This window comes from Halichoerus grypus, chromosome 8 (genome assembly GCF_964656455.1).
Source record: "Halichoerus grypus chromosome 8, mHalGry1.hap1.1, whole genome shotgun sequence".
NCBI classification, from domain to species: Eukaryota; Metazoa; Chordata; class Mammalia; order Carnivora; family Phocidae; genus Halichoerus; species Halichoerus grypus.
The window spans coordinates 113,639,902-113,666,664 of record NC_135719.1 but is presented as its reverse complement, the minus strand read 5'-3'; the positions used below and the strand labels follow the sequence as shown (position 1 = coordinate 113,666,664).

The window sequence follows — 26,763 nt, the reverse complement described above, 5'->3', positions numbered from 1 at the left end:
ATTTCCTGGGAAGTCATTTGCTATTATAGTTCTTGATTCATTGTATGAGAATTTTGTTTCTCCTCTCTGAAAGCTTTTAGGATATTCTCTGGGGTTTCTGATTTTTCACAATGATGTGTGTTTGTATGAATTATTTTGCAATTATTATAGGATACTAAGAAGAATCCTTTCAACCTGGAAACTAATTTCCTTCAGTTACACAAACTTTCTATTATTTTGTTGATAATTTCCTACCATTACATGTTTTCTCTTCTCTTTTTATGGAATTCCAATTATTTGCATGTTGAACCTCCTGGACTGGACCTCTATTTTGTATCTTTCCTCTCTTATTCCAAGCTCCTTGTCTTCCCCTCACCTCCCTGCCTAAAAAATTTCCTTAACTCCTTCAACACAACTACTAATCTTGAATTTTATTTTTAATTTCTAGGACTCTTATATTCTCTTATTATAACCTTTTAATAATTTCTCTGTTTCAAAAATGCAATATCTTCTTTTAGTTCTCTGAAGCTATTAAATAAAGTTTTTTTTTTTTTTAAGTTTTCATCCGGTCTCTGTATTATCTCTGTTTCCTCTTTTCCTCTGAGTTTGTTTCTTTCTTAATTTTTTTTGGTGGGGGGGGAAGGGGCAGAGGAAGAGGGAGTGAGAGAAAGCATCTTAAGCAGGCTCTACACTCAGCACAGAGCTGGACGTGAGGCTCAGTCTCACAACTCTGAGATCATGACATGGGCCAAAACCAAGAGTCTGATGCTTAACCGACTAAGCCATCCAGGTGCCCCTTTAATTTTTTTTAATAAACTTTCTTTTTAAGAGCAGTTTTAAGTTCACAGCAACACTGAGCAGAAAGTATGGAGAGTTTCCACATCTTCCCTAACCCCAAACATGCACAGTCTCCACCACTATCAATGTTCTCCACTAGAGTGGTACATTTATTACAGTCAATGAACCTACACTGACATATCATTATTACCCAAAGTCCACAGTTTGGAGTTCACTTCTGATGCTGTACATTCTATGGGTTTTGACAAATGAATAATGACGTGTATCCACTAGTAAAGTATCATACACAATAGTTTCACTGCCACCAACATCCTCTGTGCTCTGCCTATTCATTTCTCCTTCCCCTCTAGCCCCTGGAAACCACTGGTCTTTTCACTGTCTCCATAGTTTTATCTTTTCTAGAATGTCACAGAGTCAACCATTTTTTAAAAAGTAGGCTCCAGGGGCACCTGGGTGGCTCAGTCGTTAAGTGTCTGCCTTTGGCTCAGGTCATGATCCCAAGGTCCTGGGATTGAGCCCCACATCGGGCTCCTTGCTCAGCAGGAAGCCTGCTTCTCCCTCTCCCACTCCCCCCGCTTGTGTTCCCTCTCTCGCTGTCTCTCTCTCTGTCAAAAAATAAATAAAATCTTTAAAAAATAAAAATAAATAAATAAATAAATAAAAAATAAAAAGTAGGCTCCAGGGGCACCTGAGTGGCTCAGTTGGTTAAGCGGCTGCCTTTGGCTCAGGTCATGATCCCAGGGTCCTGGGATTGAGTCCCACATCAGGCTCCTTGCTCAGAGGGGAGCCTGCTTCCCCTCTGCCTGCCACTCCCTCTCCTTGTGTGATCTCTCTCTCTGTGACAAATAAATAAATAAAATATTAAAAAAATAAAAAAATTAAAAGTAGACTCCATACCCAACATGGGGCTTGAACTCATGAGCCTGAGATCAAGAGTTGCATGCTCTACTGACGGAGCCAGCCAGATGCCCCAAGAATGTTATACAGCTGGAACTGTACGGGATGTAGCCTTTTCAGATTGGATTCTTTCACTTAGTAATATACATTTAAGGTTCCTCCATGTTTTTTCATTGTTTGATAGCTCATTTCTTTTTAGTGCTGAATAATATTTCATTGTATGGATGGACCACCATTTATCCATTCACCTACCAAAGGACAACTTCGTTACTTCTAAGTTCTGGCAATTATGAATAAAGCAGGTATAAACATCCATGTGCAGGTTTTTGTGTCAACATAAGTTTTCAACTCATTTGGATACCTAGCAGTAACATCTAGATCTGGTAGTACAACTGCTGGATCAAAAGGTAGCCTCTATACCTTTTCATCAGGATCTTCACATGTTGTGTCAACATTTACCTTCAAAATTATAGAACGGGTACTTTCTCACATTTGGAGCTTGCATTTGGAGTATGAGGGTAAAAAAATGAGTTCACCATAACTCCAAGATCTTTGGCCTAAGCAACTAGAAGGAAGATGCTATCATCTACTTAGGTGAGAAAAGAGTGGAAGGTATAGACTGGAAGTGCAAAATTGGACAGTTTGGTTAATTTGAGATATATATATATATATATATCTCCAAGTGGAGATGTCATGGAGGCAGGTGAATATGAGACTGAAATTCAGGGGAAGAGACCCAGGCTAAGGACATAAAGTTTAGGGTCACCAGGAGCCCTAGTGAGTATAAAAGAAATCAGAGGAATAGTCCTGGGGTACTCCAATGTTTAGAAGATGGAAAGATGAAGAATATTCAGCAGAAAAAAAGAGGAGTATTCAGTGGAATAGGACGGAAACCAGAAGAATGTAAATAAGTGTCACACAGAGGAAGGAACAACTAACTACTAAATGCTGCTGAGCAGTTAACTAAGGTGAAGACTGACAACTGACTGCTGGATTTAGCAACTAAGTGCAAGTCACCGGTACAATAATTTCAATGGAATGATGGGGGAAAGCCTAACTGGAGTGGGTTCAAAAGAGAATAAGAGGGGGAAAAAAAAGAAAGAATGAGAGGAAGGGAAACTATCTGGCATAAACAAGTCTTCTAAGGAGTTTTGCTATGAAGGCACGGAGCATATTGAAGGAATGTGGAGTCCTTCTTAAAACGGAAGAAATGATAGATTCTTTGTAAATGGATAGGAAGAAAACAAAGGAAAAAAGATGATAAAAAAGAAGAAGAGAGAAGGGAGAGAGTGGCTGGAGGGATGCAGGTAACAGCAGATGGGATCACAGCAGAAGTAGAAAAGCTGGCCTTAGATAAGAACACTAAGAGTTCATCCAAAGTAACAGAGCATATGGCACAAATGATAAATGGGAAGGTGTAAGTGGTGGCAAGAGCTTATAATGTTCATTTATGATTCCATTTTCTCAGTGAAATAGAAATTGAAGATATCAGCTAAGAATGTAATCAAAGAGAATGTGTTGAAGGTTTGAGAGAAAGGAGAAGATATGAAAAAATCACCTCCTAATAGCAGAGTAAGCAAGTGAATGAACTAAGGAAGTTAATAAGGATTGTGTGATAGTGTCATAGGTCCACTAGACACCGAATTATAGTGATATCACTCTGCGAGGTTATGTGTTTTTCTTCAGGAACATCCAATTGCACAGGTGCATGTGTGAAGTAGGCAGAGTCACATTTAACCATGGTTGGATTTTGCCAGAGGAGTAGGATGATAAAAGGGAGCAACAAGGGAGTGCTTGTAATAACGTACCATGAAACTCCAACTGGACAAAGAGGGGATATATGGACAAGAGAGTGAGGGAAAGTACAAAGGTACTTTGAATCAATGAATTCCCTCCTGCTGATAGCGATGTGGAGATCAGAGGGGACCTATGGGTTTATTCCATAAGCACAGAAGTTTCCCCAAAGAATCACAATAAGCCAACTGTTTCTGAGAGAGTATTGTGTACAACACCTTGCAACCTTTAAGGGTTTTGCATCAGTGAGAACTCATAATAAAAGCTTGTACTGACCAAAGCCTTGGCATTTTATATACATTACTGTATTTCATTCTCACAATAATCCCCAAAGGAAAGCATTATCATTACCATTTTGTAGACAAACTGAGGCTAGAGAGGTTAAGGTACCTTATATGCTACCTCAGCTCCTCAAAACAGTCTTCAGAGACCTCAATCCCTATATAAAATCCAAAATAGCAGAACTTCACATGAAGAAATCCTTTATTTTTATAAAGATTAACATTTCTCTTGTACTCCAGGCAAATAAATGAAGAAGTTATTTTGTAAAGACTTATGATAGCCCTTTCTCTGACCAAACAATCTGATCTGAGTAATACTCCTTTATGACACTCCAATACACTGAGGAAAAAAATTTAGCTACATGTTATTCTCTAGTCTTTTATGTGTGTGCATATATATATATATATATATGTATATATATTTTTTAAAAGCCTACCTCCATAGAGAATTTTACAATGACTGAAGGAGTTCAACGGAAGACAGGTGCGTCAATGTATATGAAGAACCATGAAGAAGTTAGTTCATGGACCAAGCAAGCTACAAAAATAAAGGAAAAGAAAAAAGAGAAAGAAACAGAGGTTTTCAGTTCATACACCCCCTAAAGTAACAGAAAAGAACCAAGACAGTGTCAGAATTTTAAAGTTAAATATAGATGAACTGAAGGAGAAAAAAAATCAGCATTACTTGGAAATCTTCCTAAATTGAATATTACTTCCAAATAATTGAAATTAATAAAGCATGCTATAACATTTTAGTTAATGAAGACATAGTTGCCGTATGGTTGACTAACATATTATTCTTTCAGTAGAATCCATAATAAAATAACCTATTAAGATGTTAAAAACTACCACAATTAGGTAAAAATAATCTTGTCACAGAGAGAAGCAGAATTTCAAAACATGAAATTTTTGAAATTTCAGCAGGATTTATAGATACTTATTTAATGCTATTATTCCCTAATTTGGGATGCTGTTATGAACAACTTGTACTTTCAGATTACTATCACTGCATTGTTTCCTAGTATTTTTATCTGTCTGCACTGTCACCCAAGCCCCTTGAAAGAAAAGGCATACATTTGCAGGCTGGATGACCAGAGGTGCTAGTACAAGTTATAGCTGTGAACTGTGGATCCTAAATCAGCTTTGCCTAAGAATCATCAGGAGGACTTTTAAAAACATATTTCTAAATTGCACCTCAGATTCTTGGAATTAGAATCCCTGTGGTTTATGAATCTCTGTTTATAAAAAGATCTGCAGGTATGTCTGATGGCATAGACAGATTAAATAGAGTAGAGCTAAGTATGCTCTGGAGAGTCTTAAAATTCTCAAGAAATACCTTTGGGCTTCTCTCACCTGTTCCAGACAGAATCCTATTTTTATCTATTTTATGTATCTATTCTGCTTCTTAAAGTCTGAAAACTACAAAATCTGATAGAGCAGAGTGAATTCACCCACATAAGAATTAAACTCATGATTCTGGCATCAAAACTGACCTAATCCAAACATAAAAGAGACCAGACAGATAAAAAGACCAGGATTGATGGACACAGAATATTTGTTAATGCCATAAGAAAAACTCTACTAAAGCACTTCTGTAATTCATATACTTTTATTCATTGCAACTGAAGAGAACCTAATACATGACTGAATTAAAGTTCCAAATGGAAAAATGCATATACATATCTATATTGTTTTAACTGCATATAATTCTGTCATTTACAAAAAAACTACCTTATTCTAGACTTGCAATTAAAAATATAAAACTAAATAAATCTGAAGTTTAGTGACCTTGTCTCCTACAGAGCAGGCAGGAATAAATCTCCTTGAGGAAATAATCACCTTAGGAGAAATATGATCTCTTGAGGAAAAGGTGTTCTCCTTGAGGAAATAATCACCCTAGGAGAAATATGATCAGAATAAACACCTGTCTACTGCTTCCCCATAACATAAAGTTTGGATTCTTTAAACCCCTTTCAGGTGTTTCCCCTAATCTACCCTAATCTAGAAAACTATGCTGTGTGCTGTAGAGAAAGGCAGGTAAGTTTCCTCCTCCCATTCTGTCTTTAAATATTCTCCTAGGATTGGGTCTATCTATTCTGGCCTTTTGAAATTCTCCATTTCAACCACCCTGCCTAATAATAATGTACACCTGCTGGAAATTAAATTTGAGACATCCAATCCTATATGTGGTTATCATCTCAAAGGGCTGCTTCAACAAATAACTCAGCATAATATTTTTACTCACCTGTCTGAATGCACATACTAAGCAGGAGGTGAACTGAGTAAGAAGCCAGGAGAGCAACTATCAACAGCAAGAAACTGAAATATAAAAGAGTACACGGTCAAACCCCCACAAAGTTTTCTTTTTTGAGGTATCTCATTACAAAACAAATTTTTTTCACATTCAAATGTTCACAGGGACTATCTTTGAGTAGTTGGATTATGGCCACTAAAGAAAATATTATTCTGTATTTACCAAATTTTATTTAAATGAAAATATACTGCTTTTAGATTAAAAAAATAAATCAGAAAGAAACAAACTTTATTTAAAACAAAAACAATTTTCTCCTTCAGCACTCTTATCTGCTGACTGCTGGTTCAGCCATTCAGTGATCTTGTACTGTTTCCCTTTTATAACTATTTCTTCCTATTTTAAGTCTAAACAGAAGTTTTAGTTGTGAAATCTCATTGTCTTCTTTTTCCTTCCCTCCATCCCTCCTCTTCCAATGACTGTACCTCCCTATTATACCTTCACCTATAATACTGAGTTAAGACTGTATTTCCTAGGGGCATCTGGGTGGCTCAGTTGGTTGAGCATCCAACTCTTAGTTTCAGCTCAGGTCATGACTCCAGGGTCGTGGGATGGAGCCCCATGTCTGGCTCCCCAGTCAGCGGGGAGTCTGCTGAAGATTCCCTCTCCCTCTCCCTCTTCCCCTCCCCCCACTCATGTACCCTCACTAAAATAAATAAATCTTAAAAAAAAAGACTGCATCTCCTAGCATCCATTAAATACATACACACTCACCAAACCAAACAAAAGCAGTTAACACACATCTATTGACACAATTTGAAAAGGTACAAATAATGTAATAATTAGGGTCCTTTCACCAAAAGTGTGAAAAGAGACAATATGCATAATTTCCTACTTATTCTCAGGAGGATACTGACAGGACAAGCTTCTTAGAAAGCTGGCACTAGTGAGTGCCCCAAACGTTGAAGAAATTCTTCATGGTCTACTTAATACTTGTTATTAAGTAGCAAAGCTGAGAGGTACACTTGTCATTTGTATACAAGTACACTTTTCAGTACACTTGAGGCCTCACAAAATAACAGTTTGGTATCACTAAATGGAAAATGTGACATGATTCAATAAGGACATGTTCAGTGGTATACATCTGCATGTAAGGCCCTGGAGTACAAAATATGATTTTTCAAAGGGAACCCAAAAATGAGTCCTATGATTATGTCTTGCCTAAGATGTCAAATACAGTTTTGAAGTTTTAAAATTATGAAAGTTTGTTAAACAAAACAAACAAGCAAAGAGGGAAAAAGAGAGATAGAGAAATCAAGAAATAGACCCTTAACTATAGAGAACAAACTAATGGTTACCGGGGGGTGGGGGGGTGGGGGGGTGGTAATAGGTGATGGGGATTAGGGAGCGCACTTGTTGTGATGAGCACTAGGTGATGTATAGAATTGTTGAATCACTACATTGTACACCTGAAACCAATATAATACTGTATATTAACTAAAGGGAATTTAAATTAAAACTTTTAAAAAATTATGAGGGGCACCTGGCACTCAGTAGAGCATGCTCAGGGTCGTGATTTCAAACCCCACATTAGTGTGGATCCTACTTAAAATTTTTTTTAGTTTTTAAAAATTATGAAAGTTTGTGCATATAACCCATTATAAAAGCAAGTTGGGGGGGCGCCTGGGTGGCACAGTTGGTTGAGCGTCCCACTCTTGGTTTCTACTTGGGTCATGATCTCAGGGTCATAGGACAGAGCCCCGGGTCAGGCTTCTGGCCCAGTGTCAAGTCTGCTTGAGATTCTCTCTCCCTCTCCCTCTGCCCCTCCTGCTTGTGCACACGCTCTCTCTCAAGTAAATCTTTAAAAAACAAAAAAAGGCAAGTGGGTTACTTAAAAATTGGTTTGCTTATCAAGAAATTAAAAATAAAAGCAGAAAATAAACCTAAATGAGACTCGATGCATTTTAAATTTCCTGGTAAAATAGATCTGCTTCTATTGATAAACAAAACAAACGCTAAATGCTAAAGATAAGGTCTAGTTCTAAAGGATTTCAGTTTCGCAGGGAAACTAACTTGCAAGCAAATCACTATAACACATTATAATAACAGAATGAATATACAAAGTACTATGGAAACACAGAAAAGCCAGGAATGTCTCCTCTTCTGGGCCAACTGGAATGAGTCGAGTCTAGATGAAAAGGAATAGGCACAGAACACATGTCTCAGGGAAACAAGACTACCTAAGAGTAGGAAGACAGGAGAAGATGGGAGAGAAATGAAAAGATTATGAACTTAACCCTCATAAAATTGCTATTTAGAGGTAATCTGTATGGCTGATAAACTTTAATTCACTTTGGCCAACTTGACACAACAAATAGCCACTCCTTAAGGTTATTATAAGCAAGTGTGGATCAAGTTTCCATTTTAAAAAATTAGCCACACTTTTGGATAAAAAATACAAATTATATTGCATCCCTCCAAGCTACAGACTGGCAACAATAGTAGGAAAATGCTAAAACCCCAGAAATAATTTAACTAGACACTGTATAACACCAGCTCTGGAGCCTATCTCTTTGCTTCTCAGTGTACTATCAAAATGGAAGAAAAATAAAATAAAAGTAACAGTAATAGAAGAAAAAAAAAACTCACCTAAATCCAAGAATGCCAGTATGAGCCATAACATAAGCTAAGCCAAGGATGCCACTTCCCATGATGGCATTCGTCATATTAAACACAGAAAAACCAAATGAAACACCTGGGGATCCCTGTCTGTAAAGTTCCTGCAAGCACACAAATTTAATAGTGTTAAAATGTTTGGATGGTGAAGTTCAAACTTCATCAAGAAATGAATGACAAGTTATGGACAAAGTCTCCTGCAAACCACAGGCACTGTGTGACACACTAGTTTCTCAAGCAGCACTGGTTTCCTTTCTTCCCTTCCCACCTCTCACTAGTGCAGCGCCAGGAATCTTGTTTCTTAGGAAAATCATCTCCACCAGTACGGAGCCCAGGCAGACTTCGGGAAAAGCCATGATTAACCTTGTGACTGCAAAAGATGAAGTCAGGATAGGAATGGGGTGGGACAGAGAGAAGGGAGATGGCCTCAGCTCGTGTGATTACTGAAGAAATCCTTAGTCAGCTTGGGGCTGCTGTAGACCATGGTTGCTCCCCAATACTGGGACTGCAAAAGAAGTCTCTATATATTTAATGAATTAAGTCAGCTCAAATCCAAGGATGGTCGGGAATACCTTGCAACGACGATATAATACATAGAAGCAATTCACGTTGCTCTACCGAAGATACCCTTGAAAACACCCTCTCCCAAAACAGCATTTGGGAGCAAAGTCCTAGAAACTGTTACAGAGCAGGGACTTGAGTGAAAAGGCTAAGGACCCACTGCACAGGCTTTAGGGTCAAGGAAGTACCTACGTACTCATCACCAGGCCACCTCCACTCCTTCACCGCTAAGGATTTCTGTATGAAGATGTTTCTTAGGCAGCCAATGACTAAGTCTAGAAAAGAAAAATCTTGTTGCCTCTGGGAAAAACCTCACAAGACTGGTGGAGGGAACAGGAAGTCCACAAAGACCCTCACAAACAGCACTGAGTTACATAACGCTAGGGCTGCTCATCCAGTCATCCTCTTCCACCTGTGCCTGCGCCTTCAGCTTTTCTTTCTGAGCCATGGTACGCTGCTAGCACATTCATACACTCCGCCGGATCTCATCCGCCCCTGGCTGCTGCCTTAGGGCGCCATCCGCCAAGAGTCAGGCTCCAGCTTCTCCCTTATTCCCATGCCGCACCCCCACCTCCTTCTTTTCCCGGTCTTACTTGCCAGGCATTTCAGGGAAGCCCGGAGGCCTTCAGCACCGGGAAGCTAGCGGAGGCCACTTACGTTGCTTAGCAACGGGCTCAACTCTTCCGCCTCCGCCTCTTCGGGCTGCTGGGCAGAGACGTACCAGCTCCGCTCAGCGTTGACGATCCCCCAGGGTGCCTCCATACTGCTCGCTGGCCGACTACCAGGTCCATCTGCGAGCTACCACCCCAGCCCTCCAGTCGTTAGTCGCATCGGAGGCGGGGCTGTGGGCCCGGCCCTTCTGAGTTCCGGTACCTCACCAGGGCGGGGAAGAAAGGAGGGAATCGACGCGATCTGATGACGCTCGCCCCTCGGTGGCGAACGGTGATGATGTCATCGAGGGCCAGTCTTCCACGAGCGACCCATTTCCGAGCTGCGCCAGAGCATGAGGTGAGGGGGTCTATTCTCGGAGTCAACCGCGGAGCAATGCCAGGAATTGGGATGGTGACGTTGGTGAGGTGGTGACCGCAAAGCCCCTGAGTGGAGAGGCTGAGGGTCGGGCGGCAGTACCCGTCCACCACGATCTGCTCTCCGCCGCGCGCCTCTTGGGCGCAGAAACGTCGCGAGGTCACCCACCGCCTGGGTGCTGAGCCTAGGTCCGAGTAGTGGCTAGGAAGGAATGTGTTTAATCTTTTCAAAAGCTTTCTGAAAGAGCCTTTCATTTTACACGTGGGAAACCGAGACTCGGGTTAAGATATTACAAGATCACACAGCTGGTTAACTGCTAGCCGAATTTGAACCCTGACTGAAGTTTGAGAATTGCTTTACAGGGTCCTGGGGCAGGGCCCTTTCCCCTGCTAATTGGTTCTTTGGTATTTTAGAAGGCAAAGTGAATAACTGATACCGTGAATGAATGGAAGGGGCATGTAGCATTTAGCAAATCCTAGTCCTCAGAATACCAAAACCTCAAGTCATAGGCAGGACTTGTAGTAAAGCATTGAAGACAAACAACGTAGCAATATGTTAAGACCACGGGCTCTGAAGTCAGACCTGGTTTTTAATCCTTGCTCAGCCGCTTACAGCAGCGAGACTGGGTGAATTAACCTACTTCTGACCTTTAGTTTGCTCGTTTACAAAATAAGGATGTGATATCACACACCTCCCAAGATTGATAATGTGTGTAAAGCATGTAGCAGTCAGAAGAATATCCTAGTAAATATTGCCATTGGTAAAGTCTTAAGTATAATGACCATTTCATTTAGAGGTGATCTTTTAACTCAAATCTTAGCCTTCCAATCCCACATGTATGCTATAGAAAATTGTGGGTGGAGAAGTTCATAGACTATAGGGAGGCTGATGGATCACTAAGCCCTTGTCGTGGCAGCAGGTGGGTTGAAGGTGCAAATTTATCATTTATTGCTAATAAAAGACAACATATCATGGAAAAGATAGTATACTTGTCACCACTAGAAGTTTTAATTATCAGCATTTAGCGGTTGTTTAGAACTGTAGAATTCAGATTTTTTTTAAGATTTTATTTATTTAGAGAGAGTGGGGGGAGGGGCAGAGGGAGAGAATCTCCCGCAGACTTCCTGCTGAGCACCGGGCCTGATGCAGAGCTTAATCTCATGACCCTGCGATCATGACCTGAGCCTAACTCAAGAGCCCCACACTTAACTAAGCCACCCAGGCACCCCTAGAATTTAGAGTTATTCTTAAGCTATTGTGAACATGTAGGTTTGTAGTTTTATGGTATTTTTTTTAAATGCATACTTTTTTTTAGGATCTTATGGAGGCCATTTGGATTCTCAAGAATACTTTTCAAAGTGGAAAGCTGTAGAATATCTGAATCAGACTCACTGACTACACTAGCTTGGACATCACAGATACAGAAGCTTAGCGGAGCACCTGGTATTTTCTTGTTGGATCAAAGAAAAAGATTCTCAACCATGCCTGAAATAGAATCAGACCAGAGAGACTCTGAATTGTTTTCACCACCCTCTAATGTTCGAGGAATGACAAAACTTGATAGAACAGCTTTTAAAAAGACAGTAACCATCCCAGTGCTTAAAGTAAGGAAAGAAATAGTCAATAAATTGATGCGATCCCTTAAAAGGGCAGCACTGCAGCGCCCAGGCATAAAACGTGTGATTGAAGATCCAGAAGATGAAGAAAGTAGACTAATTATGTTGGATCCCTATAAAATATTTACTGATGATTCCTTTGAAAGAGCAGAACTCAGTATTTTAAGGCAGCTTAATGTCAATCCACAGATATCTAAATATAATTTGGAACTAACTTATGAAAACTTTAAGTCAGAAGAAATCTTGAAAGCTGTGCTTCCTGAAGGTCAAGATGTGACTTCAGGTTTTAGCAGAGTTGGACATATTGCCCACCTGAACCTTCGAGATCATCAACTACCTTTCAAGCATTTAATTGGTAGGTGTGTCTTTCATGTACTAGAAAGTAGCAAGTTCTAATTTTAGTTTTTAAAATTATTTTCTTAGATATCAAATTACAGAAGCAGGACATTTTATCATTTTAATTTTAAACTGGATCTTGGGCTACATACCCTCTCTTTTGAGAATAGTTTTGGAATATTCTTTCCCGAGTGATAGCAAAGCTCTAAAAATCATTTCAGGCTTTTGTGTATACAGTATACAAGCATAGATTAAACTCAAATCTTTTGCTTTGGCAGAATTCTTTGGCATCTTGTCATTTTGGTACACAGGACTTATTTGACCCTCAGGACTATGTTGAATTCTAGGTTTCTTAAATTTGAGTGTTTTACCATGAAAAGTGCAAGACCTTTACTCCTGTTTTGATTCAACTGATTGAGCCTCTTCTATATGTCAGGCACCATACTTTTTTAGTGCCCTTAGCCTTTTAGAAATGGTGCTTTCGTGGGATGCCTGGGTGGCTCAGTCAGTTAAGCATCTGCCTTCAGCTCAGGTCATGATCCCGGAGTCCTAGGACTGAGTCCCACATGGGGCTCCCTGCTCAGCGGGGAGCCTGCTTCTCCCTCTGCCTCCTGTTCCCCTTGCTTGTGCGCGCTCTCTCTCTTCCTCTCTGACAAATAAATAAATAAAATCTTAAAAAAAAAAAAAAAAAAGAAATGATGCTTTTCTATGTTGTACCTCCGTAAGCCCAAGTTTGAGCCTGGGTCCTTTATCCTTTGGGATAAGAAAGAAGACGACTAATCACGATTGCAGTTAACCTTTTACAAATATTTGATGTCCATGTATTCTCCAGATTAATTTTTTTTTAATGTAGAGTAATTGTCAGCACTTCTGGGAATTATTTTCACCTTTAAAATGTAGTTCTCAATATTTTGCATGGGTAGAATTTCAGAAATAGGCTGTTATGCATTTCCTTTGTTTTTATTGATGAAAGGGGCTAATAATACAATAAATATCTAAGCAGATCTTTATAATTATAACTGGGTGCAAATGTCAAGGATAAGCTTTGCTATGAGTCATTACTTGTCATAACTCAAACATGCCTTTTGGCATCCCTACTTTATAAAGGGGCACTCAAAGATTAAAAGTGAAACATTCTCATACAGTGATATGATAATTTTAAAGCTTTTACTATAGACTTTCAGAATTGGTTTTGGTTTTTTTTATTTCATGCCTCATTTCAAACTCCTGTACCTTAAAAATTGAGTTCTGATACCTGAAGCGGAACAGGATAAGAACAATGATTGGCTAGAGTTTACTGATATTATCATATTCAAAATCAGGTATCTAATTATCAGAAAGAAACTGGACAAATTTTGGTTATATATCAGTGTATTTGTATTTTTGAGTACTTTTTACTAACTTACAAATCAAGTTATCTTTATGCAGTGAGATTAGCATATAGAGTCTTAAAAATTTTTTAGTGCTGAAAAAAAGGTAGACTTTAATTAAAGGGCATCAATATACCATTTCTGGTGTATTTTATTATCTTTGTAGCTTTTTCGGCTCTGGCAAATATTTGACAAAAAGAACAATTTAAGTAAATGAACATTGTATTTAGATAAGACTCTAAAGAATCTATGTTTCTTTTTTTTTTTTTTAAGATTTTTTTATTTAAGAGAGAGAGCGCACAAGAGAGCGGGTGGGAGGGCTAGAGGGAGAGGGACAAGCAGACTCCCCACTGAGCAGGGACCCTGAGATCATGACCTGAGCTGAAGTCAGATGCTTAACCAACTTAGCCACCCAGGCACCCCAAGAATCTATGTTTCTTTTATTTGAAAACTTATTTTGCTGTTCTATATTTCCAAAGTGAAGGCATCTGTTTCAAGCACACAGTAAAGCAGACATTTGGTTTGGGGCCAATGGGGACAGGCTGGTGATTTCTGAGATCATTTGTTGCCATGCTCCTTACAGCTCTTCTTTCTGTTCTTTACCTTATGGTCTACCTTTTTGCTTATTGTTGTGTATTGGTCCATTTGAGATTTAGTAAAAAAAACATGGAAAAATATTAGGTAGATCCAAACGCCTCGAAAATTTTTCTTTATTTTTTTTTTTTAAGATTTTATTATTTGACAGAGAGAGAGTGAGAGAGCATAAGCAGGGGGAGCAGCAGAGGCAGAGGGAGAAGCAGGCTCCCCGATGAGCAGGAAGCCCGATGCGGGGCTCCATCCCAGGACCCTGGGATCATGACCTGAGCCAAAGGCAGACGCTTAATGACTGAGCCACCCAGGAACCCCATTATGGGTACATTTTTAAAGAAAAATTTTTGAGGGGCACCTGGGATGGAGCCCCACATCGGGCTCTCTGCTCCACGGGAAGCCCACTTCTCCCTCTCCCACCCCCCTGCTTGTGTTCCCTCCCTCTCTGTGTCTCTGTCAAATAAATAAAATCTTAAAAATATATATATACCCATATGGTTTTTTGTGTTTGTATTGAAGGCTACATTAACTTTCCTAATGTGTTGAATTTTTAGAATTGCATGCCACTATATACACACTAGATGCAATTTTTGGGTCTATAAACCAAAAGAAAATGGTTTATTTCCATTTCATATTTTCAGTTTTATTTTACAACCAATTGGCAATATTTATTATGGATTCTTCTCTTTCAGGCCAAGTTATGATTGACAAAAATCCAGGAATCACCTCAGCAGTAAATAAAATCAATAATATTGATAATACATACCGAAATTTCCAAATGGAAGTACTATCTGGAGAGGAGAACATGATGACCAAGGTATGGAGTATTTTATTGTCTCCTAGGTACAGATTATATCAATTAATGTTTAGAATCTTAATAGATGACAAAGATGGAAAATATTTATAATAACCTAGTATTGATGAGTATGTGAGAATGTGAGCATTTGTATATCCTTTTGATGGGAATGCAAATTTGATACAAATACTCAGGAAGAGTATATGGTAATATATTGCCATTTTGAATAGGTACATCCTCTGACCTAGCATTGCATTTACAGGAAGTTATTTCAAGGATATAATTGGACAAAACTGTAATGATGTATGTACTAGGTTCTTCATCATTTTTATGATAACAAAACAAACAAAGGAATGGAAACAACCTAATGTTCATCAACAAATTGATCAAATTCTGGTATATAAAATAATATATAGAGTAGTATATAGAATATAGCTCTTATTTTAACTAAATATTTATGTAACTATGCACATGTATTAGAATGTTAACAGTGGGCATATTTTTATTTGATGTAGTTACTAGTGACCTTTGTTCTCATCTTTATACTTTTCTACTGAGCACATATTTCTTTTATAAGAAAAACAAATCTATTTCAAAGAAAAAATATTTTTAATATGTAGGAACAAATTCCTGGTACCCCCAAAATATCATCCTCTGCCCCCAAAATCCTCTGGAGTGCTGGAGAATATAAACTTTTTTAAGCCAAAAGTCTTAGATGATTATATATTAACATTATGTGAAATTTTGTACCCAAGCTAGGAAATAGGTTAAACTCTCTTCATAACTTGACAAAAATTTTAATAACAAAGTCCTCTTAAAATGTTAGATATGTCTTTTTGTTTGTTTCAAGTTCTTGTTTAAATTCTAGTTAGTTAACATATAGTGTAATGTTGGTTTCAGGAGTAGAATTTAGTGATTCATCACTTACATGTAACACCCAGTGCTCAGCACAAGTGCCATCCTTAATGCCCATCCCCCAACTAGCCCATCTCCCTGCCCACCTCCCCTCCAGCAACCCTCAGTTTGTTCTCTATAGTTTACAGTCTCTTATGTCTGCTTCCCTCTCTTCCCCCCCCACATTCATCTGTCTTTTTTCTTAAATTCCACATATGAGTTCACTCATATGGTATTTGTCTTTCTTTGACTGACTTCGTTTAAACAGGACTTCATAAAACTCGGAGTTTGCAAAATAATCATTTTTTAAGATTCTGGGCCACATAGACTTAGGTGAATATTTTAGGTATAATATTATTTCGCCATAATTTAATAGTAGCAGAATATTAAAATACCACTTACTACACGCTTACTATTAGGCCTGAGCTAATGTTTTAAATATAACAAATTCTGAGAAGCCCACAAGATAATGGTTGTTGTTTTTAATATTCTCTTTATGCAGATGAAGTAACAAGGTATGATTGTGCAGGGTGTTTGGAGCCAGGCTTCTGACCCCAGAGTTCATGCATGGTCTTTCCCTGTATAACCTCCATGGCCTACTGCTTGTATATAATGTGTGAGTTCTGTTATGGCAAGTAAGATTTGAATGTGAATCCTTTGCTGGGATCAGTGCTTAGCTCATCATACACTGATTGAATACTGCATATTCTTCATTTGGTACTGCCATTTAGGATAGCAGGTGGCATCATTCTCAGCGATCTAAAAGTTCTGAGAAACTTACATAATTTTTTAAATGGCTTCTGATTTCTTAAGCCAACTAAAGTTTGTTCTTAAGATATATTTAATACTTAGCATTTATACCATAAAATAAATGTAAAAACTCACGCAGTATAATTTCTTGGCTCCAAACAGAATCACATTTAAGTTTGACTTTAGGAGCTCATGCAACATCTAAGTACTTTCTGTGTATATTGTGAGTAAAAAGATTCCTGATGCTGACTGAGTGAGTGAGATATCAAAGACAGTGTGAGTAAAACCAGAAGGATACTTAGAATGTATTTTTTTTTTTTAAACTAGTACTGTGCTTTACATTAAAAAGGGGGAGTAGAAAGGATATTTCAGGAAAAGCATCCCAAGACATATTCAGAACCTTCCAGTTTGTGTATCTAGAAAGAGTTTTAGTTGGCAGAATAATGAAGGAACATTTCCAACTCTGGAGCCTTAACATGGCCAGAGCATCTGATGTGGTTGGGAAGAAAAAATATTTACACAAATTTGAAGGCAGAATATTCCATGAAGGCAGAATACAGAAAATATATCTCTATCAGATTTATGGAACTTAGGAACTTTTTTGGCCCTTTGATTCTTCATCCATTAAAATAAGGGCTGAGGTCACATTCCATGACTTAAACTGATGGCTGAGGTCACATTCCATGACTGTAATTTTAATTTTGTTTGCTGTTTTCTGTCATGTTTATCATAGTCCCAAAAGAAATGGCATGAAGTCTTAAATGTGTCCAAGACTTAGCTTCACTGTACATATTTAATCAATGAAAACTCAAATTTGGGAAAAGAGAAAATAGCAGAATGATTTGTTGTATACACTGGCTCTAATTTGTAGACATGAAACTTGCAAAGTCCAAGTAACTATCTAAAAACATAGTAAAATACCTCAAAATTCATTGGTACGTGGCAGGTCTGTCATGCCTCCCTCTTACAAACTGAAAACTAAGGAAGCTTATTTGCTGAGTGGAAGTGCTATCTGCAACCTAACTAGTCATCATGAAGATGTGTGTGGTGTGTTGTTTCAAATTATAGGTTTATTTCCCTCTCCATCAGGTGACAAAATAGAGTATGATTAAGCCAGTCAGTTGGCCTGTCTGAAAAATTCCTCATGTGATTTGGGAACCACTTCATGGCCCATTAGAGTGAGATGGAGAGACTTTTCTCATGTCAGAGTCTAATATGGGTTGTTAACTGGCCTCAAAGATAGCATAAACACTAGAATTCTAATTAAAAGGCACTGTTATTTGCTCTTAAATGTAAATGTATGTGTGTGGGTATATCCATCCAGTATTCATGGCTGGAATTTAAGACTAAACAGGTTAATCAAAGTATAATACCTTTTTCAGGTTCGAGAAAACAGCTACACCTATGAATTTGATTTTTCGAAAGTCTATTGGAATCCTCGCCTCTCTACAGAACACAGTCGTATCACAGAACTTCTCAAAGCTGGGGACGTACTATTTGATGTTTTCGCTGGGGTTGGGCCTTTTGCCGTTCCAGTAGCAAAGAAAAACTGCACTGTATTTGCTAACGATCTCAATCCTGAATCCCATAAGTGGCTGTTGCACAATTGTAAGTTAAATAAAGTGGACCAAAAGGTGAAAGTCTTTAACTTGGATGGGAAAGACTTCCTTCAGGGACCAGTCAGAAAAGAGTTAATGCAGCAGCCAGGACCACTGTCAAAAGAAAGAAAACACTCTGTGCACATTGTCATGAACTTGCCAGCAAAGGCTATCGAGTTTCTTGGTGTTTTCAAATCGCTTTTGGATGGGCCACCATGCAGCATTGAGCGCCTTCCCATAGTGCACTGTTACAGCTTTTCCAAAGATCCTAATCCTGCTAAGGATGTTCAGCAACGAGCTGGGGCTGTGTTAGGCATTTCCTTGGAGGCATGCAGTTCAATTCACCCAGTAAGAAATGTAGCCCCTAACAAGGAAATGTTATGTATCACCTTCCAGATTCCTGCTGCTGTACTCTACAAGAACCAGACCCTAAATCTAGGTGAGCAATTTCTGGGAAATTAAATGTAAACTATAATAGCCTTCATGGAGCTTTCTTAGGCTACATATATATTTTATTTATGAAATTTGGAAATATGTTAAACTAATTCTAGTTAGATTTTTCAATTCAGGATTCCTTGCCACTCAGTTGTGACTTGTTTCCCCCAATTTTACAAATATTAGCATGGCCTACACACTGTTCAGTCTCGTAGAAGGCTATTATTTCATTAAAATAAATTCTTGCGGGAATGTTACTATTTGATGTATAAGTTGAGTATTAAAAATCTTTAAAATGCCTATATTATTTGCTTTTTAAAAGTATTTTCCAATGTTAAGTATCTTAACTAATATAGGTTTTCTGGATTTGTTACAGAGAATCATGATGATCCACCTCTTAAACGCCAGAGGACAGATAAATAAAGTCTTTTCAGAAGAAAAAACTCAAATTTCCTCAGTCACTTAATTGGAAACGTTTTCTCCCTCTCCCCACTAGACCTTTACATAATGAAATATAATTTGTATGACTTCATAAAATTTTAGCAGTTAACTTTAGTATTGAACACTTCTATTTTACCCTTGCTGTCTTATAAGTTGAAGATTATCAAATTAAAATTTAAATGACATAAGTCTACTAAGTATAGTTTATCTGTTATAATCTTACAATCTAAATTATATCTAATTCTTCATTAAATATATTTAAATATTGACTGTCTCCTGGGAAAATAGTTTTTGAAGGTGGGATAATTGCTTGCTAAGGAAGTACTAATACCACTTTGCAGTGATCCTCAGTGCCTAAATTTTATATAAGTACCCCTAACTTATCACTGTATAAGTAATAAAAATGAAATTATTTAGATCAGGGATGGCAAACTATGCCTGGCAGGCCAGATCTAGCCTACCACCTGTTTTTGTATGGCAGATGACTGGAGAATGGTTCTTATACTAATGATTGAAAAAATTAAATCTTGTGACATGAGAATTATATGAAATTTGAATTTCAGTGTCCATAAATACAGTTTTTTTGGAACACACCATGCTCATTTGTTTACGTTCTGTCTGTGGCTGCTTTTATGGTGTAATGACAGCACAGTTGAGAAGTTACAACACACACAAAGCGATTCTCAACAGTTCATACTGCTACTCGGCATACTTCAAATCACCAGGGACATGGTTGTAACTCAACAGCATTTTGAGTGCCATGTAAATCACCAAGCTCTAATATTATTGCTAGTGCATATTCATTATTTCAAAACAAGAAAAGTAGACTTCTAATGCACTTTTAAGGCACATTGTGTGAGTGTGAATTATTTTGATACTGAATTAGGTAACAAAGCATCTATACCTGAGCTGAAATACAATGTATGTTGACATGACCAATAGAGGCACTCGTCATAGGATTTCCCTCACAAGCAAGCCAACTGTCAGAAAAACTAGAAATTTAATCTGGAAAGATCTCAACATAGCAGAACTTCTTCACAAAATAAAAAATGAAAATGAGAGTGCCAAGTGACTCTTTTGTAAGCCAAGCAAGGAGAGCCGTTTACTATTGATGGTGAGTTAATTGTATTTGAACGCAGCAGCCAAAGAAATGTATCCAGAGAAAACTTGTTTAGGACTATTGGCCTTTTGGCAAGAACAGTTGCTCAGAGAGTTTAGGACTTTGTGAGCAAAATCAAGTCAATTCAGAAAGTAAATGATTTTGACTCTTGATGAGTTGGCAGATGTTACTAATACTGTTCAGGTCTTGTTTGAGACATCAGTGCTGAATTTATAGTTACTGAAGAACTAGCTTCTATGAATACTCTGTATGGAACAACTATGGGTATTTTTTAAAAAGTTGAGAAAACACCAATTCTGTACAACCTGAAGTGGAATCTGCTATGATGTGTTTACAACTCTGGTTAAAACATGCAAAGTAGAAAAAGATCTAGTTGGAAAAATATATAAAGCTTGTGAAAATGTAACATATTAAAAACCTGTGGTTATTCACTCTATTATTCACCAGCAAGTACCCTGCAGAAGGTATCTGAATCTGTCATGTGTTACTGAACCAGTAGTGTTAATGGTAAATTTCATTTGCTTTCATGGATTCTAACCATGATTGAATTCTGTCAGAAATTGCTCAACCTAAATTCGATTTGCTTAGCAATTGTGAAGTTTGATTGCAATTTTTTGAGCTCAGGGTCAAGACTGAAATTTTTCTTAACAAGAGGAACGAACCACTCTTAAACATTCTAGAACACTGAAAGGCTCTGGAAATTAGCTTTTGCTAATGACTTGATAGTAATTCTTAAAGATTTTAACCTATAATTATTAGGCAAACATAACTTCATTGTGAAACTGTGGTCATCATTTCAACAACTGATATGTGAATTGCAGTATCTTGTGTTACACATTTCACATGCTATCAAAAATTAAGAAACAAGATTTCCCTCAAATTAGCAGTGGATACATTTTCTGTGTTCAACATTTTTGGGACCTTGGTGAAAATGCAAATAAAAGGAAATTTACATATTTCAAAATCTATTTACCTACAACTGAGCTTCTACCTGCAACTGGAAGTGATTAATGTACTATGTAATGACATGCTATAAGGCAAATATCAAGGGAAGAATCTAATAGGGTTTTACAAATGCCTTCCAAGTGATGAATATGCCCAGTTAAAATCTTACACTTCTAGACTGATGCCAGTATTCTGGCAGTATCTATCTGTGTGAAAAGACATTTTTAGAGATGAAATTTGTAAAATCTCATTATAGATAACCATTAACAGGTAATCATTTACAACTGATTTTGATGATAGGAAACACTTAGAACCCCAATTAAAGGACCAGTGTTATTCCCCAAAAAAGGAGTTACAAACAACGTAATTATATATAACCAATTATATTTTGAATTTTGTTCATTAAAAACATTGTACCAACTTATTTTACCACAAAGCCTAAAATATTTACTGTCTGGCCCTACAGAAAAAGTTTGAGGACCATTTATCTAATTCATTACAAACTCAAATGCCTTCAGAAGCGAGGCAGGTAATATAAATAGATGAAGGCAATAAATGGTAAGAAGTGTAGGAAAGTAATGAATTGGAGCCCTCATTCCTTATCTAAAGGCACTTAAAAATGATTTTTGAAACTCAACCAAACTTCCTCTCTGCAAGACCTTGGGGGTTAATTCAGCCAGGGATTGCCAGTTTGGGACTTCTAATTTTCTTCTCCTCCCTCCCTTCCAAGTGAGGAGTATGTAGGTGAAGGGTCGGAAAGCTTTCGGTAAAGGACCAGACAGTATTTTAGGCTTTGCAAGTCATAAGGTCTCTTTTTGCTGCTCAACTCTGTCGTAGTAGCCCCCCAGAGCAGCCATAAACAATACAGAAATACTGTATGCCAAAACAACTTTATTTATGGACACTGAAATTTGAATGTCATCTGCTTTTCACTTGTTAAAAAGTATATGATTTTGGCTTTTTTCAACCTTAAAAAAATGTAGACATCAATCTTAGCTCATGAAGCATACAGAAACAGGCAGCAGTTGGATTTGGCCAGGGGTCTACAGTTGGCCTGATCTAGGTGAAGAGAATTTTAATTTGCAGGTAGGAGTAAGAATTTTTTCCTAGTACTGTACATTGATATGCTAGGTTATAAATATTAAATATGGGTACAAATGATGTTTTTATTCATGGAAAGTGGTAAGATTCTTGCCTCTATTTAGTCAAATATGCAGCCTCTATTAACATTTTAACTCCTCCCCTTTTTCCCTCAGAGTGGATAAGTGAATGTATGGAGTTATTTCATTATTTAAATCTAGGCCCACCCTAAAGTTTTAAACGTGATACCTGGGAACTGAACTCTTGATGTCCACTAGAAAATGACAGCTATAAAGCTCACTGGATACAATTTTTTAATTTTCTTAGCTTTTTGGCAAGTTTTCTGTCACCTTAATTGGATTTTGAAATAATTACCACCAGTTGACAGCCTAAAGATAAGCTTAGGTCAAATATTTATTGAATGAAATTAAGGAATACTAATAGTGCATTCCAACTATGATGTAAATGTATTCGATACCATTAATATCTGTTTAAAAGGAAGGTAGTTAATAGTCAAATGATGTTCTACACAATGAATTTCTCAGAACTTCTCTCAAGGATATAAATAAGGTTATTAAGTTGATGTCATTTATATGCCATAAAATAACTAGACACTTGATCTGTAAAACTTCCTGGAAATCTTAAGAAGTTTGATTACTGGGGCGCCTGGGTGGCTCAGTTGGTTAAGCGACTGCCTTCGGCTCAGGTCATGATCCTGGAGTCCCTGGATCGAGTCCCGCATCGGGCTCCCTGCTCGGCGGGGAGTCTGCTTCTCCCTCTGACCCTCCCCCCCCATGTGCTCTCTCTCATTCTCTCTCTCTCAAATAAATAAATAAAATCTTTAAAAAAAAAAAAAAAGAAGTTTGATTACTCAGACTTGGTTCTACACAGCCTGTTGTTTATTAGCTTGACAGTTTGATATTCAACTCTGGAGCATGGATTCTGACCACTTGGGTTCAAATCCACTCTGCTACTTTTAAGTTGTATTGACCTTCTGCAAGTTAGTTAACCTCCCTATGCCTCAGCTTCTCCATCTGCTAAAATAGGGAAAATAATATTAGCATTGTAAAGATTAGGTAATAATACACAATACATGAAGCACAGTGCTTGGTGCATAGGTAATGCTCAGTAGTTGTCAGCTATTGTTTCTGGGCTAGTATTGTACGATGTTAAAAGACTTAATTGATGTATATGAAAGGCTTGTACAGCCTTTTGTCTCTGATAGAGGAAATCACTAGGGGGGATAGGGGATAACCTCATCAATTTAGAGTATTTCTGTTATTTAGTGAATTGTCATTAAGTTACCTTTCACCATTCCCTTCGCTCTAATAAGGTCAGTTAACAACTTCTTATTTGGCCTATTGAACAAAGTACAGCAATAGTAAGAACAAAATATTTACAAACGTATAAAGGTTTTGGAATTCAATTTATTTGCCAAATCAGATGCAGGCAATTTCCACAATAATGAGGTAGGCTCGAAAAACGTTTTGAAAGACTTTAAAGTGTTCTATTATTTAGTTCATTCATTTAAATACAGTATACAAGGTACTGAGAACAAGTAACAGTATTTCTTTTGTAAAGGCTGGATACTGTACTTCAGCAGCTGAGTACAGCAAAGTCCTAACTTTAAGTCAACGTTCTCACTATTCTTTGAACAGATTTATAGACTGTACTTAAAATCCTACTCCTCAATTGGGGAATGCTAATAGATATGAAAAATAGAAGGCAGCCTGTGAAGTACAGACAGAACTAGACTTAAATTAAAAACAAAAAGCAAACAGTTTTAATTCTGACTTTTTACTAACTTGTGTATATGATCTGAGCCTACTCAATTATTTGATGCCTTGGTTTTCTTAGTTATGAAAGACTGTTCAGAGGTCAACTATACTTCTAACTAACACAGGGGTTAGGGACACTGACCACCCACCCCCAAACACACACTGGAAAATCCACATATAACTTTTGACTCCCCCAAAACATAACTACTAATAGCCTACTGTTGACCAGAAGAAGCCTTAACACAAACATAATAATCAATTATACATATTTTGTATGTCATAGGATACACTGTATACTTACAATAAGGTAAGCTAGGAAAAAGAAAATGTTAAAATAATAAGGAAGAGAAAATACATTTACGGTACTGTACAAAAAAAATTCACAGGGATGCCTGGGTGGCTCAGTCTGTGAAACGGCTGCCTTCGGCTCAGGTCATGATCCCAGGGTCCTGGGATCGAGTCCCGCATTGGGCTCCTTGCTCAGCGAGGAGCCTGCTTCTCCCTCTGCCTGCCACTCCCACTGCTTGTGCTTTCTCTCACTCTCTCTCTAATAGATAAAATCTTTAAAAAAAAAAAAAAACAAGGTAAATTAAAAAAAAAATCCACATACAAGTGGATTCATACAGTTTAAACTTGTGCTGTTCAAGGGTCATCTATATTGTAAAGATGAAGATGTACCTGAAATTAATACCTGCTTAAGCAAATAAGCTGGAGCTGTTACCTGTGGATATTCCACCCTAATGTAACCACAAACTTTGTTTCACATAACTTCCCTCCCATAAAATTAACATCTGTTATAATGGACATTTGATAGGAAATCCTTTAATTTCCTTGAGAAACTATGTCTCATACATGGTGGTCTATGTAACAGACTCATATAAGGTTGAGATGCTACAAATATCCATCCTCTCCACATCCAACTCTAAGCAAAATCCTGGGTATACTAAAAGTCTTTGAAGTTTCAACAGAAACTATATCAGAGTCTGCAATCTACTCAGAAAAATTTTGTTTAAAATGTATCCATTCCAGTCTCCAAGGTTTCATCATAAAATGAGCTCACATTTGAAGTGAAAGGTGCCATTTAAGTATTAAATTTTATTAACTTACTTCTTTGAATTTGTCATTAAAGCAGGTTAATACTCTCGTCTGGTTTATCCTAAGTGTGGCTCACAGCTGGGAACTATAATACCTTGATCAAGGTTTGTCTCACTTTCCACTGCTCAAAACAGGCACTGAGTCCTTCATATTGAGAGAGTGGCATTATCATAGGTCAAGTTTTACTTGCCACAACCTGCTGGTAGAAGGAAATATATCCACTTGTCTGGACTAGTATTAAGAACATAGGGGAAAAAAAGGAACATTTTATGAGATGAAATAATAGACTTGGATATTAACACTAAATGTCGTGTTCAAAATGGCATTTTAAAATGTGTTCAAGTAAAACACTGTAATAAGAGAAAAACCACAAAACTTAATATAAAGTCTAGCTTTATTTTTAAAAAGATTTTACAAGTCTGTCAACCTCAAGCATACACAGGTGAATTATTCATATCTTCCATCAGATGAAGTTTACAGCTTCAATCCCTCTCAGAAAAATACAAGTAAAAAATAAATCTTTTTCACATATATTTACCCACTATATTACTCAGCTTAGTTCTGAAATTTTCTCATAAATACTTTAACACCGCTGCTAGCGGTAGTACTGTTGTCGGGCAGCTGCACAGGGCTCTACTTTTACACGTCTGCTTTACTTTTGCTAGCTCTCTGGTTCGGCTCCTAGGTCCAAATCTTATAAAGGAGAAATAAAGGTTAACTGGGCTGCCAGAAAAGCCCACTGAATGCATCCTGTAGTGCTCTGTGACAAGCAAGAGAAGAAGTATAGCCTCCAGCAAGGTCCTGTGGAGAGGCAGCTCTGACATGGTTTAAATACCTAAAACAAAACAAAAAGTGTAGCATTGATATAGAAAGCATATATAAATTGGTAACATTTTTAAAAGCAATAATAAAACTGATTCACGTTTTAAAGGGGAATTCTGAGATTGAAATGTTCAGACTTTATAAATGCATTATTACCCTTTAAAAAGAAACATACCAACTATATATAGAGTGCCTAAACCAGTTCAATTGTTAAACTAAATTATAAAGCAAATTACATTAAGATCTAAAAAGAGCTCTCAAGGAGGTTTCAAAAATAATACCTGCTATTAAAAAGTTCACTGTTCCCAATTTTCAGAACTTGTTTTGTTGGCTGTTGTTTGGGTACCTAACTGCTGTTGTCCTCCTGGCATACTCTTTTTTTTTTTTTTTTTTTTTTTAGAGGTTTTATTTATTTATTTGACAGAGAGAGAGATAGGGAGAGCAGGAACACAAGCAGGGGGAGTGGGAGAGGGAGAAGCAGGCTTCCTGCTGAGCAGGGAGCCCAATGCGGGGCTCAATCCGAGAACCCTGGGATCATGACCTGAGCTGAAGGCAGACGCTTAACAACTGAGCCACCCAGGCGCCCCGTCCTGGCATACTCTTAAATAAATAAATATACGGTATCATAATACTATTGTATTATTAATATTTTTACATAAATATTGACTATTTTACATAAATATATTCTGAAATAAATATTAAATGGAGGAGGGGAGAGGAGAGACCATACTAGTTACTTCAAATTTACTTCAGCATTACAAAAATATATTGTCTCCTTCCATGCAGGAAGTGAAACCTTAGACAATTACATGCCCAAGAAATCTCCGACAGCCTGA

At 37.5% G+C, this 26,763-nt stretch overlaps 3 protein-coding genes across 6 annotated transcripts in view; 1 reads left to right on the top strand and 2 right to left on the bottom strand.

Moving 5' to 3' along the window:
* SLC38A6 (solute carrier family 38 member 6) overlaps nucleotides 1-10,065 on the bottom strand; it is a 61,713-nt gene extending 51,648 nt beyond the window's left edge. Inside the window, exons 1-3 of one of the 4 annotated variants that reach the window (XM_078053784.1) lie at nucleotides 9,959-10,065; nucleotides 8,650-8,780; nucleotides 5,995-6,068 (exon numbers count right to left, since the gene is read on the bottom strand). In XM_078053784.1, coding sequence (XP_077909910.1) covers nucleotides 5,995-6,068; nucleotides 8,650-8,726 — 151 coding nt within the window. In that variant the 5' untranslated portion in view covers nucleotides 8,727-8,780; nucleotides 9,959-10,065. The other 3 variants (XM_036068373.2, XM_078053785.1, XM_078053783.1) reach the window with 3 other exon arrangements.
* Nucleotides 10,066-10,094: 29 nt separating this feature from the next.
* Nucleotides 10,095-19,680, top strand: TRMT5 (tRNA methyltransferase 5). Its single transcript, XM_036068372.2, is given in 6 exon segments — nucleotides 10,095-10,245; nucleotides 11,579-12,234; nucleotides 14,866-14,990; nucleotides 17,996-18,650; nucleotides 19,023-19,063; nucleotides 19,065-19,680. Coding segments are annotated over 6 exon segments (1,530 nt in total). The 5' UTR covers nucleotides 10,095-10,240; the 3' UTR covers nucleotides 19,113-19,680.
* A 3,959-nt stretch (nucleotides 19,681-23,639) lies between these two features.
* Nucleotides 23,640-26,763, bottom strand: part of MNAT1 (MNAT1 component of CDK activating kinase) — a 200,515-nt gene continuing 197,391 nt past the window's right edge. The window contains exon 8 of the mRNA XM_036068374.2: nucleotides 23,640-25,940. Within this exon, the coding sequence (XP_035924267.1) occupies nucleotides 25,820-25,940 (121 nt within the window). The 3' untranslated portion in view covers nucleotides 23,640-25,819. The remainder of the gene's footprint in view (nucleotides 25,941-26,763) is intronic.